At 40.2% G+C, this 14476-nt stretch overlaps 1 protein-coding gene across 2 annotated transcripts; it reads left to right on the plus strand.

The window, feature by feature from the left end:
- Positions 1-1507: 1507 nt before the first annotated feature.
- ankle1 (ankyrin repeat and LEM domain containing 1) lies at positions 1508-10799 on the plus strand. 2 transcript variants are annotated; one of them, XM_034146138.1, is made up of 9 exons: positions 1508-1886; positions 2733-2885; positions 3208-3313; positions 3440-3563; positions 4489-6921; positions 7368-7536; positions 8187-8349; positions 8425-8557; positions 9225-10799. In XM_034146138.1, exons 1-9 carry the CDS (start codon positions 1822-1824, stop codon positions 9392-9394), a joined length of 3516 nt encoding a protein of 1171 aa, XP_034002029.1. In that variant the 5' UTR covers positions 1508-1821; the 3' UTR covers positions 9395-10799. The 2 variants fall into 2 exon arrangements, with proteins under 2 accessions (XP_034002029.1, XP_034002030.1); XM_034146139.1 differs by lacking the exon at positions 1508-1886 and adding an exon at positions 2005-2035.
- The last annotated feature ends 3677 nt before the right edge of the window (positions 10800-14476 follow it).

Below are 14476 nucleotides of genomic sequence, written 5' to 3' on the forward strand. Positions count from 1 at the left end.
GATGAAAGAGGAGTGTGTGGATCAAGTTAGCTACCTAGCTAGTAGCTAGCACGTTAGTTAGCATTACAGCCTTGTCATTTTTATTAGCCTTAACATGAAGTAACATTAAGTAACCCAAAATGTTAAACAGTAAGAGTAGTAGTCATATTTCGTGAACGCTTTGAATAGTACTGTCACCGGTGTGATCATTCTATAATACACAATTTAAGCCCGGGGGAGAAATGCTAACGCTAACGCTAGCGATCTTCTCTACTTCATGCTATCTGCACAAATGGTTGACATTAAACATTAAAACGACCAGGCAGTTCAGAGAGAATCAAAGGAAGGAAGGCAGGCAGCTTTGCATGACATTCTTCAGGACGTGTTTCATTGTAGTGATAGTGAGGGTAGTCTCTTGTGTTGACAAGACAGTAGTGACGGCCATCTTGGTGACGTGTGTTGTTGACCAGAGATCAGATGTAGTTCTTTGAGCGTTTCACACAAACAAATGTGTTACTTCACAGTTTTACGACACATTTTTTTTTTTTTGACTTGCAAAATTATCTTTTAAATTGACAAACAACATATGTGTAATTCATGGCACAATTCAAACGGGATCGAAAGATAATCTTTCTCTCTCCATTGACTTCAATACATAATTTTTCCGAAATAAGGTCCCATGGAGGTCCACCGGAAGGGGAGGGACTTCGCCACTCTATTGAGACGATGTCCCGCATATTTCATTTTGATTGGCTAAAACGCTTTTCTAAAATCAGATGTATCCAATGGCTGTTGAGAAAGCAGGGAAGGCTATCATCACGGAGCTGTGTTTGCTGTCAATCAAACTGTAAGACACGGCGGGTGCTGGTCAAGTGTTAACCAATGAGAGTAACTCACTCACACACACACCGCCGCGGCCCCGCCAAACAACAACAATAAAAGTCAATAACGCAGGCGACGCAGCAGGTTATGGAAAATGGAGGAAACTGAAACTACAGCTAAGAAAAGAAGAAGATGCACATACAACAAAGACTGGGAAGACATTCACCCGTGGGCAGCGGCGGACTGGGACTACAAATCAGCCCGGGACTCTCGACCGGCCCACCTCGGTACCGCAAATAATCACCGCTAGTACATTTTCAACGGGGGTGGGGGGGGGGGGGGGGGTGTTGAGAGGGTGTCCCACATTGTCCCACACAAACATACTCCTTGTCCCACATTTGGTTTGTTGGGACCTGGTCACCCTACCTGTAACCTATATCTGTATGCGATCAAAGGAGTTATTAAACCTAATAACTTGAAGCCTGTTTCTGACTCCTATTGTCGAACGTTACAATATCTTTTCAAAACATACCTCAGATATTTTTCCAACACGACCACAGTGAAACAGAAACTGGCTCTTTTAAATTTCGAAAAAAAGATGCACCGCCCTATGAATTTATGTCTCACTTGATTGGGTGAAATAAAATCATTGTCCAATCAGAGACACCAGAGGGTGGGACTTCCGCCTGCTGGCAGAAAGTAGGAGAGCTTGGAGGGAATTTAAATAACAAATACTCGTGCGGATCCTCGAAAACAAAGATTACGTGTATAAACAACGAATCTTCAGAGATAGAAAACGATACAAGGACCTGTATTCAAGTATTTAGGGAAAACAAACTATATTACACATTGAATGGTGGCTTACTGTTCATAAAAGATATAGTTTGATGTTTGCAGGAACTGTTGCTGCATGTCCTCAGTCGCTATTATGTTAGCTAGCTAGCCTCGATTAAAGGTGATCCTGCTGCAGGTGGATGCAGATACACGATTAAAGATCATTTATAACGGATAACGCTGGTGATGGATCCAAAGAAGAGGAGGCTTGAAAGTCAGCTGTGTAAAGCTGTGAACGATGGAGAACCGAGGTGATGATCAGCCCCTTTTCTCTTTGTTTTGTCCAGACATGCCTTTTGTTGATAAGATGCGACAGCTCTGACATGCATGTTTTTACGTAACTATCACTACCCATCTTGCACGATCTTAAAGTATTCATTTTCCCGATGCAATAGTATAAGTAAGTGAAGTTTGTTTTGATTAATTAAAAAGTCAGTTTTCTATTAATTGCTATGTTGTACTCACTTCCGTTGTCGGTGCTTTACTACTTGGGTACTTAGGTACTTGGTATGCTTGAAAACCACCAATCCACACAGTTTTAAATAAAGCGTGATTTCCAGTTGTTTGATCATTGTTTTGAATATATTTATCAGCATAAGGGTATCTTTCAGTTCCCACTGTTTCCCGGTCTGTGTTTGACAATGATATTTTCATTGTTTGCTATTTTTTGACACTGTAACGTTTCACTGATAAAAAGGTATATGGAGAAAAGTATATGTTTGACAGATAATGGAAAATAAAACGTAGGCTACATGGTTTGGCTTCATGTCCACCTACACTACAGAGACGTACTTGTCATTTTGTATACATAAACATGGGGACCTTAAATACAGGGTGTATGATTTTGAGGTTTAAAAAACACCCTATAATGATATTCCTAGAATAACTATTGTCATTGGGGCAGATAACATACCCCCCTTAATAGTATTCACTGTGTTTAGTTTGTCTATCTTCAACATGGAAGCTATTGCTATGATCTAACTCATTATGCTTTCTTTCCCACCTTTATTCAGACTGCAACATGTTGCAGGACATCGTTTTTCAATACACTAAAACTTTCCTACAACACATTGAAACATATCTTTCTTCCTTGGCAGATCTGTGCATCTGTTTCTCAAACAAGGTGCATCCCCTGACCTGGTGGGGAGTAAAGGGGTGGCTGCAGTACACCTGGCTGCTGGAAAAGAGACTGAGAAGAACACACGCTGCTTGAAAATGTTGCTGCAATATGGAGCAGACCCCAATAGCAGGTATGGTTAAAAACTGAATAGAAAAGAAGCCCTGTTAGATATTTTTGCTCCTTAAATCCCAACTCATTTCATAATTGTTTTCGAAGTTAGGCATACATTGCATTTTATCGGCAGCAAGTGTTTATAAAGCATGTATGGTTTTTTGAGCAATCTTCCATGAAGTCTGCAGTGACTTTTTATTATCCCCAATATCTTCTGTTTATAAATATGTTGAAATACAGACTTAAGATGGTGTTGAACATTGTTGAGCATAATGATAATGTAATTATGTATGTATGTAATGTTTTGTAAAGATTTCTTTTTTTGTCTGTATTTCTTCCAGGTCACCAGATGGCTTGACTCCTCTTCACATTGCTGCACTGTGGGGATGTTCTCAAAATCTGAAGCTGCTTTTGATCAATGGAGGGAACCCAAATATTAAAGATAATGTAAGATTTGTTTTTGAAATGTTATAAATTATTTTCCTTAAGTTCTGCCACACTTGAGCTGTAACACGATATCTACCTTTGTGTTTTTAATTGTAACTTTTTTTTCTCTTTGACGTACATATTAAGGAAGGGAATACACCAGGGCAGCTTGCAGAGCAGGAGGAGAATGACAAATGTGCCCAGCTCCTTCAGGAGTACCAGTCCAGCTCCGTCGACACAGAGGACGACGACTTGCCTCAATTCCAATACTGTAAGAAAGTCTCTTTGAAGTAGGGATGCTCCGATCGATCGGTCACCGATCGAGATCTGCCGATACTCACTCTCTACCGATCGATCGGTGCTCTCTAAACATGCTGATCGCGAGGGCCGATCGCATGACGTAAAATACATGACACTTTTCTCTGTACGCGGCAAAACAAATTCGCCAAAATGGCTTCACCGGTCTGGCATTATTTTAAGGTGTCCGAAAAAGACAGTAAAATAGCGGTATGCAACGTGTGTGTGAAGCAGAAATGCTGCAGCTCCACCCGCTGTGACGGAGACCGGTGAGCAGAGCGAAACACACAAGAGTTAGACCTAACACACTTAGCTATTTTATCTACCTCTGGAACAAGCTAAACTAGTTATAAATATGTTTATTCTTCACTGTCGGCCTCACACATTACTGGATCAGCGAGCTGCATGAGACGATATTGACGGGCTGTCAGGAGAGGGAGAGAGGGTGAGAGAGAGGGGGAGAGAGAGGGGGAGAGAGAGAGGGAGAGAGCGCTTCCGCTCATTTCTCCCGTGGTATTATCCAAAGTGAATGTAAACTTGAATAATATACATAATTTGAATGTAATAATTAAGTTGATTGTTGTTTGTGGAAGCTCCAGTGAATGAGCCCCATTAACTGAGTTTTAAACATCACTTTAAATGGAAGATTTAAAGTGATGTTTAAATCTTCCATTTAGGCCCCGCCCACTCGATCGGATCGGCGATCGGTATGGGGCGATACTGATTCCGGCGATCGGCGATTGGCGATCGGCCCCAAAATTGGCGATCGGCGCATCCCTACTTTGAAGCCATTGTTTTGTTGGTAGTTATAAAGGATTTCCCCCCCAAGATTTGGCTGAGAAGTAGTCGGTTTTATTTTTTTAGGACTCTTGTTAATATGTCGCTTTCTTCCTCCTCAGCTGTGTATTCAGACCAAACAGACGTGTCCAGCTATCCTGAATCAGACTACAGCTTCAGTTCCCATTCTTCTATGATAAGTGACTTTGGTGAAGCTCCATTGAGCAGCACAAGGCGCTCATCATTTTTCAACCTGTCTAACTTTAATGGAAGGCCAAATTGCATTGGAATATCACATAATAGACTTTCTGATGTGGACAATAAGAGTCATCCCAGTCATGACAGGAACTCTGCCTCCTCACATTGGGCTTCTGAAGGTCCCTCCCTATTATCAAGCACTCGCATGTCTACAGTGGGAACTGCAGCTGCAATGCCGACTCTTAGGGAGGATGATTTATTGACTGAATATGATGTGTTCAAATCAGAAGCAGATGAACATCCCCCTAACACTGATGGCAGAATCTCGCCCTCCAGAAGAGACACTCTCCCATCATTTCCCTCCAGGCGAGCAAGCCGAAAGAGTGTGAGCTTCAGAGATGTAGATGAATATTTCCCTGTTTTTAGTCCTGAATCCCCCAAACAGCATCCTTGCGTTGATGGCAACCAGTGCACCAGCAATGTACCATTTGACATGTCTGAGTACTCTGACTTTCTGGATACAGAACGCATGGCCACTGTTCTACACATGCAGGGCATCGACGTCACGTCTCCGGATCACGTTTATGTTTTTAGCAGGGAGAGCAGTGAGAGCCCAGAGGAGGAAATGGAGAAAACAGTAATCTGTCACTGTGCTTTGGAAGAGAGTCATGATGAACAGAAGGGTGAATGTGCTGAAGAGATACCAGTACAACCAGCCCATTCAAATGTTGGCAGCAGTAGCAGTGGGACTGGTAGTAGTAATTATAGTAGCTGTGATAGCGACCATTACACCAGTGCTCTCGATGCTTCTTTACACCCCAGACGCCTTCGACTCCACGATAAAGAGGGGGTTTCTCCCAGGGGTGAATCTGCCAGAAACATTTCTACAGACATTGATTCTAAATGTACAAGGCCCGGTTGTTATCTTCCACTTGTTCAAACAGAACCTCCGATGGATTCAAAATCTGAAACTAAAGAGCATGTACCGGGAGTACTTGAAAAACTGGCCCTGTCTGAATTCACATATTCAAACAATGATGTGTGTGAGGCTAGTAGTGGTCCTGTTGTGGCCACTTCATGTGAAAGTGTTGACCAGCCTGTGAAGGAAACCCAATTGGATGATGCGGCTCAGGCATCACTGGAAAACGTCAACCTCCCGCTAACACCGAGCCCTTTTGTAACAGGCAGGACTCGCTCGAGGTTGAGTCGCTGTTCAATGAAAACAAGCCAGACCCCCGACAGCCTCCTCTTCTCATCTTCTCTATTTGAAGAGACCCTCCCCACACCAGTACGAACGCGCCGCCAAACGCCCAGATCTCATAGCAGTGAGGACTTCTACAGATCACCACACGCTCCTCTCAATACACCATCTTATTCAGGGAAATGCACAGGAGGAGACCGTTGGCTTTCTGATTGCCGGGAACCACAATCTAGCACCCTCAGAGCAGACTCTAGTAGTAGCCAAGCTGACACTTTCATCCTCCCCAGGAGCGTCGCTGATTCAGCTTCTGAATCGCAGACACTGCCTGACACGGTCATGCTGGAGGAAAACCGGGACTCTTCGATGGATGCTTATGAAAGAAACCTTGCAGAGGTTGTACTGGCCATGCGGGCACATGGTCTCGCTGAAGACAGGGACTTTCTTACTGATGACCTGACAAGTACGGATGAGGCAACAACAAAGAGAAATGTAAATAATGCTCCTGGTGAGGACAGAGTAGACAGCGTAAATGACGAAGATGTGTCAGTCACTGAGGACTACAGCTCTCAGTCGGAGTCCGTTTCATCTTCATCCAGCTCCACCTACTTTTCCCCAAGGAGGTCCAGGGAAGATTCTGATCTTCCTCGCACTCCAGGCACCGGATGCACCCCGAGGTACAGCATGAGCCGGCTGTCGAGCTGCCGCAGGCCACAGCACCTGGCTAACCTGTCTTACACTCCTGGAGGTCGCCCGCTCATTCAGGATCTGGAGGAACCGGTGGAGTACCTTTACACCGATTCAGAGCAGGGCCACGAGCTGATCGAGACCCACGTCCCGCCGACAGCAAACACCTCACTCAGCTCCAGCATGAGTACAAGCAGCAGCGAGGAGACCATCCTCTATGACTGGCGCAGAGAGAAGGAGAACCAGAAGCCGCAGATGGAGCTGCAGGAAAAACATGACGACAGGGTGTTGCCGGACACCAAAGGGTTGACTGATAAGGAGCTGAGGTTGAGGCTGGTGGAGATGGGAGAGAGCCCGGGGCCTATCAGCTGCAACACCAGGCCGACATACATGCGCAGGCTGTGCCACCTGATGCAGGAGTCAACCTCCCAATTACCACATCCGCAGAAGCAGTTAGACCAACCACAAACAGGTAATGTTTGTGCTCTTTATTCAAAGTACTTGATTACTACTTACCTAACTAAAGCTATCACTACATAATAATAGTTTTCCAGATTTGTGGTTTGGATTGTGAGCAGTTTTTTGGTGAGATATTGAAAGTGTTGAAGAAGATGGAATGTAAAACATTTATTATAATATAATATTCAGTGTTTTCCTATCAAAATAGATAATTGTCCTCTGAAGTAGGGAAATAATTGTGGCATTCAGACCGTATAACCACTCCTAATGAAGCATGAAAATGAAATTAGTTATTTGAAATGAATATCACCACCACTGTTCGGGAAGCAGGCATCACTTTGTGGGTGGATTGAGAAGCACGAATGAGGCATATTATTAAATGTATTATTATTGAGCTTATCAACACTGTCACTGGCACCATGACTCATTTGATGGTTTTCTCTCCTTTTAACACTTTAGATGTAGGTTATAGCCCAGAAATGCGCTGGGCCCTGCGGACCTTCGAGCTGCCTGATTGCCAGGCTGACGAGCAGGCTCTGTGCCAGCAGTTTGATCAGCCGGATCAGAACAGAAAGTGGAGGGAGGGCATCATCAAGTCCAGCTTCAACTACCTTCTGCTCGACCCCAGGTCTGCTCTCTCTTGATTTGGGCTTTTCTTTGCTTCCATCTGGGAAATGTTGCTAGGCTCTCTCAGGAAAGATGATTTGCTCTGCCTAAAATGTGCCTTATGTGTCTAGATAATTCCATGATTTACTTTGCATGAAAAATGATTTCAACAACCCACTGCTTGTAATTAGAACATAAGCCTATGTTGTGTATGAACAGCAGCCATTTATCATTCAGGGAACATCTTAAGAAGTTCATACACTGATATGATGTCAACAACCCTAGTTACTTTTTCTGAGATTACATTTTCTTTTTTGAAATAATTTGTAGGCAAAACATTTTCATATCGGTGTCTTAATAAGGAGAGTATGGTCAACTCATACTTATATCTGTGTTTTTATTTATTAGGCTTCGTTATCATATCACTTCCCAGGAAACAAACAAGTTATTTTGTCCCCTGATAAGAACTTATGTATACATAGACAAACAAGATGTAAAAATTAACAGTATTAATTGTATCTTTCTCAAATGGCAAGGTTTAATTCCTTGTGTATGTGAATGTATGTTTGGAACCAACTCTTTTTCTCTTAACCACTACATCTCTGTACGACAGATGAACACCTCTCCTCCTGAAATATAACTCAATCGGTCTTGCTTCTTCTTCTGTGCCAGAGTTACGAAGAACCTCCCATTCCGCAGTCGCACCATGACTCCACAGGAGTGTTTCCAGACATTCGTCCATGCTATATTTTATGTGGGCAAAGGAAAGCGCTCCCGCCCCTACAGCCACCTGTACGAGGCTTTAGAGTACTTCAAAGGAGACAAAACATCCAAGGTAAGGCAGCACACACTAAGTTTAACTTCATTAAAATAAATCAGATATAAACTGTCTTTCTTTTCTGTGGGACAGAAACTTTGCACCAAAGTGCAGCACATCCTTCAGGTGTGGAAGGCAGAGCAGGGCGTCGTCTCTCTGCATTGTTTCCAGAACGTTATTCCAGTGGAGGCCTTCACGAGAGAGGCCTGCATGGTGGAGGCTATCGGTGAGTACAAGGAGGGCTGAGACTCATCAGCAATTATCTCTGTTCAGTGGCAGTGACAGTGACCCACATCTGCTTTTTATTAGGGTGTGAAATCATTTATTGTTCAAGTATAATTCAATAGTTATACGTAGAAAAACTAAAGGCTGCTGCTCCAGAATTAATGCTAATTTCATTCAGACTTATAACTGTTGTTTTATTGTTTAAATCCGTGTGACTTCTTACCAATTTTCAGTGTCATTGATGTGTTTTTTCGTTAATATTTTTCCCCATAACCAGGAAGAATCTTAAATGAAGGATGATCAAATTGTTGAGAAATAAAGCAACATGTTATCTTGTAACATTTATAGACTGTGTTCCCTACACTTAATTTCAATGGTTATATGAAGCACGTTTTGCACTGTTTTGGCTGTCTTCTTAATTTTTCACTATTTTTTATTTTTAAAACATTCAAATTGGCCTTTACATTTGATGTAATTAAGTTAATAATTCATCATATTTGATACGCTGCAGGTTTGCATTTCTTAACTGGACTGAATAAGCGGTGTCTCTTAATCCTCCCAGAGAGGAAATCCATAAATAAACACAGATGAAACAACAAACTCGGAGAACATTGATCTTTCAATAGTCCTCTCTGTCAATAACCTGCTGAATTCTCCAATTGTCCCAGGGTTGAAGATGCTCACCAATCAGAAACGAGGGGATTTTTATGGCGTGGTGTCCAACTGGCATGTGAAGAAGAAACGTGAGCTAGGCGTTCACCTGCTTTACCGGGCCATGCAGATCTTCCTGGCCGAGGGTGAGAGGCAGCTCAGACCGGCAGACATCAGGCAGAAGTGACCCCCACTGGAGGGGATGTGAACAGCAGCTGAACGCTAACAGACAAAAGGGGTAATGCCACTAGTTCAAGGTACAAAGCAATCCTTTGAACAATACTGCACTCAACACCCTTGAGCTGTTTAATCATTTAATTATATTTCTGCTTTAAACACACTCCATCCATCAGCAATATTGTTTGTCAAACATGTGACATGCTTTGCTAATATTAACATCATTTACATTTCATCTTTTTGCATTTTAAAGTGTTTCATGAAATATTCAACTTAAAAAATATGTCCATGAAATTATACCCAATTCAATGTTTGATAAATTCCCTAACTTCACTTTTAATCTGCCCACCTGTAATACAAAAAAATTAATAATATTTCATTAAAAAACTTAAGGGTTCCATAATATTTATGGGTAAATGAACATAATGTCTTCAAAATATTTACAAAAGAACCCTGGTTTGCTTTAAAAACTGTATCATGGTACATTTAGCGGAGGCATGATTTCATGGATTATTAAAAAAATGGAAGTGTTCCATTTTTAAAAACACAATGTCCTAAAATGTGATATAATGTGTTTACATGGTTGGGTTCCCACTGTATTTGTTGTTCTGTGTTTTCTTATAAATTGTTAAAGAATGCATTGCTGGCATTCTTATATGATGTGTTTCCAATAGAAAGAGTAATTGTAAGTGTGTATACAATGCACACAGTTAGCCAGTAGTACATCAGCACTTACAATGTATAGATCATTACACTGTTTATTGATTATTAGTGAACTTTCTGATTTTACAGCTGTGTATAATTTTGTTAATTAATCAAAAAAATGTTTCTTGAAAATGTGTTAAACAATTTCCTCTCATGGTCTACATCTGTATGTCCAGGCAGCTTTAAAATCATTATCTCCTCAGGTTAATACATGAGTAAATATCTGGAAGGTGAATATATATATATTTTTTTACACAAAAAGCACTACTAACTATTAATAACAATTTTGTATTTTAGAACTCTAATTTTCAAGCCCAAATACCCAGGTTGAAGAACATCAACGCATGAGATAACAAAGGGCAGTGAAACCCCTGACATGTGGCATTTACTTTGAATTATTAAATTAATGTAGTGAAACTAATAACTATGATAATTAAGCTATAAAACCATGAATAGCACAATGATTAGGACGGTATCCAGTTTTCTTCTTTGTAAAAAATAACGCGCCTTCATTGTTTGATATGTTTTCTTCCTTTGCTTCATGCCTTCTACTGTCACTAATGCATGTTGTAGCCCTAATGTGTGTGTATATAGTAACAAGAAAAACAAATAACTGAAACCTGAACCGGATGAGTTGTTTTGTGCTTTTCTCATGTCCTTTTCTTAGGTGTCCCTCTAGTGGACAGATTAAATATTATTATTTTTCTTTAGTCCAGTCTCTTTTCTAATGAAGTAAGATTCATTAAAACTTGTTTGGTTTTTATCATGCAAACAGTTATTTCATGTTGACGTATATTTTGAATTTAAGTGAATGTAGTCTAAATTATAGAATGAGATATTCAAACATATAAATGTTCATAATTATCTGTATTTATGTAAATGACTGATAAACAAACTTTTTGTATTTAGCAAACAAGAGCTTCACTTGCCTGGATCCTACTATAAACACAAATTAGCCGTCATTGTGCCAGACAGCCTTTTCGTTGTAAGAATGAGTCAACCTTTTTTAGATGATGCATGTCCTCATTTAGGAGCAATGTTCTTCAATTACTGTTATCATGACTCATTGTGTTTCATAGATCTGTAGCTATCTAGTGGTAAGCCAATATTGTATTACTAGCATCACTGTGGTTCACACAGTAAATGCCCTGGTCAAATGTCAGCCCTGTGGCCTGATGAGACAATGAGTGTCTTGACTCTAAACTATTGGCATTCAAATAGTTGCTGTACCATGCACACATTTCATAATTAGGACTTTTGAGATAATGGTCTTAAAATTGCAGAATAAATAGGTTCTGTAATAGGCAGCAATCAAACAGCAGTATACATATTTAACACATCAGTGTTACAGCATACCCCCAGAACTTTGTTGAAGGTTATTTTTGAAAGCTTAGAATTACTGATGGTGACCCATGGTGCATAAATGAAAAATACCACATCAATGGGTATTTTCCATGTTGCACCAATACTGTTCCTTATCTCTTGCTTGTCATGCAGTGGTAATTATATAGTCTCACATTGTATTTTGCAAAATGTGTTCTCACCTAGGCAAGCTGGATAAGCAGCCGTCTTTAACTATTTCATATTTATTTTATTTACATTACATTGGCTTAATATAAATGAAGCGCCATTAAACCTGCCAATGATTAAATAATTACCAATCTTAACATTACATAGCATACTAGTTTACATTAAGGTCTAAAGAATTTAGGCAATGAAGAGGCAAGTGTCATTTGTTTGCATTTGTGTCTATGATTGCATTGCAGTCATGAACGTTTTGTGGGGTTAGTTGACATTGCAACTTATTTTTGTTTATTAATATTTGGTAACTACTGATATAATATTATGTGGGTTGTTTGTACCATTATACAACCAAAATATATTTCTATAAAATAACTACACAATCTTTATAGAGAAAAATGTACAAGACCACATACACAGTATTTCAATAATTTACTGTATATTCATACATTGCATTTATACTATGAATGTCAAGAATACGTGTTGATTGATAACAAAACCTCACCAATAGTTGGTAATACTGATTATTATATATATATATTTTTAATATGCATTAGATCAGTGTTGTGTTCATCTAAAACCAAACCAAAGAAAAAAAGGAACAAAGAAAGACTCACTTCATCATTTAGAGCAGAACTGGTAACTTTATTTGATAAAATACAACACATTGTAATAGCATGCAGTATTATAACAAAAACACAGTTGAGTTTTACCACTTAAGAGTTCTTAAAGATTTGCTTGGTAGGAAAACATAAATGAAATGCAATTGTCATCGGCATTTTATATACAGCTGAGAGTAATATGACATTCTACCATTTTAATGTCATTTCAGTATCTGTTTAACCAAACTGACTTTATTGTTTAAAAAACAATGACATATCTTATCTGAAGATGTTTGGTTAATAAAAGTATGACTTTTAATGGCTAAATCTGGATAATTATCCAAAAAGGTCAGTTGTCAAATGGAAAGTCATCTATTCAAATTCTACATATTATTTCTGTTCTTTTTCTATGTAATATTTAAAACAGCTAAATAATATATCCTACCCTAGATGCAATACGCCATGTTCTCTCAGTGCATATTTCTCTAAAGGTCATATCCTCCAACTACCTCGTGCATCTTTTCTCTTGGACCCCTACGCCTTTAGCAAGCGAGATGGAGATACAATCTGAACTGCCTGTCAATCCACCGTGCCTGTGTGGGCCTGTTGTCAGTGGGAGGCGAAGGGGGGAGATAGGCAGAGGAAAAAAATGCCATCATCAGCATATCGTGACGCTATTCCTTTTGACGTTCAGATGAGATCTGGGACACAGTTGCATTCATCGTTCAGCGAGCTTTTCTACATAGTTAAACCCACCGACAGCAATGAATGTTAATTGTGACCTTTGCTGTGGTTTGGAAGCCGAGTGTTGACGATGGATGCCGTTCTCTTCATTGGACTTTTCGTTTCTGCTTGTGTCTTACCTTTTTGCCTTCTTTTTTGGGACACAGTGACAAAAGGCTGGCCACAGGGTACAATCAACGGTCGATGGTTTTCAATTTCGTTGAAACTCACCGACAGCGTTGAATGTTCACTGGGGCGAGCATAGACCTGATGGTGACCAGGGATGACAGTCTGCTTAGAGATGCAGAGGGAGCAGGACTTCTGTGTGGGTGGAGAGCCATCTTACTTCTTCCCCCCCCCCCTCCCCTCCTCCTCTCACTAAATCACTTTTTTATTCTCTGAGCCGGAAAGGACACTAAAAAAGTCGTACTTTGATGATGCTATCTATTCCATTCGGCAAAGGAATACAGACATCGAAACAATATTTTTCTTGAGCTTAACATTAGTAGTTTGCCTTGTAGAGACCTACTGATAAATATGACAGGCATGCTTAAAAAAAAAAAGAAATTCAGCTTTTTGTACTCTTTGCACCTGATGTTGGCCTTTCACATATAAGAGACATGATTCATATACAAACAGAAACATGCTGTTATGTGTGTGTGTGTGTGTATAAAATGCAATTTATGAGAATTATTAAAATAACTGTGGTCCCCTGTGCAAAAAAGCAGTACCTACTTTGGATAGGATCGAGAGCTGCATGCACTATTAATATCCATAACACATGGTCATTATGTCACAGAAGACAGTGTCAGTGTGCAGGAACACATTTCCCTTTACCGCAAGTAGCAGTTAGAAGAGGGAAGTCATCTCGAAACTCCTGACTCATAGTGGGTTTTTACACGCAGCACCTGGGTGGAGGCTGCAGCCAAATGCTTTGTTAAAGCACAGCAGCGTGGCCCCTTATAGACACCAACAAGTCTTTGTGCAAGGTGGAGGATGAGGACGACTTTGAGTATGAAACTGTTGACTCGCCCATATCAACAGCATATGGTGTTTCACTATGATGTGGCACTGTGGCTGAAGTCTAGGGTGTTTTTATTTTTCTCTTCATGTACTAATACCAGTAAGGAAACTGTCCGCTATCTTGTATGAAGGTTTATTACACATTGCTGAATCATTGTTCATCACCATGAGTATGAGAAACCAGCAGACTTTGTAAGAAGCAGATCTATCAAATGCCACAGAGCTGCTGTTGCAATTAGATACGACTTGACAAAAAAAAAGTGGCAGTGAGTCAAGATGTGGTGGATGATAAATAAGGTACTGGAACTCTTTTACAGCAGGATAAAGAGTGACCAAGATGAAGTGGTGAATATGTCTGGTCCTGCTAAACACTATTTTCACACAGGAAAACAGAAAGTTAAAAATAACACTGCGACTCTGAAAGCCTTTACTATTTAGAAAAACACAATGAGTATAAACATGTGAAGATTTTTTTGAAACTTCAATTTCAACTTCACAACTGAAAGCAACGATTGTGT

This window comes from Trematomus bernacchii, unplaced genomic scaffold (genome assembly GCF_902827165.1).
Source record: "Trematomus bernacchii unplaced genomic scaffold, fTreBer1.1, whole genome shotgun sequence".
Taxonomy (NCBI): domain Eukaryota; kingdom Metazoa; phylum Chordata; class Actinopteri; order Perciformes; family Nototheniidae; genus Trematomus; species Trematomus bernacchii.

Bases quoted from the DNA above. Each gene is read 5' to 3' on its own strand.
- ankle1 (XM_034146138.1), top strand. From the start codon at position 1,822: ATGGATCCAAAGAAGAGGAGGCTTGAAAGTCAGCTGTGTAAAGCTGTG. The intron at 3,314-3,439 runs GTAAGATTTGTT...GTACATATTAAG, and splicing joins ACCCAAATATTAAAGATAAT to GAAGGGAATACACCAGGGCA. The intron at 8,558-9,224 runs GTGAGTACAAGG...CAATTGTCCCAG, and splicing joins CTGCATGGTGGAGGCTATCG to GGTTGAAGATGCTCACCAAT.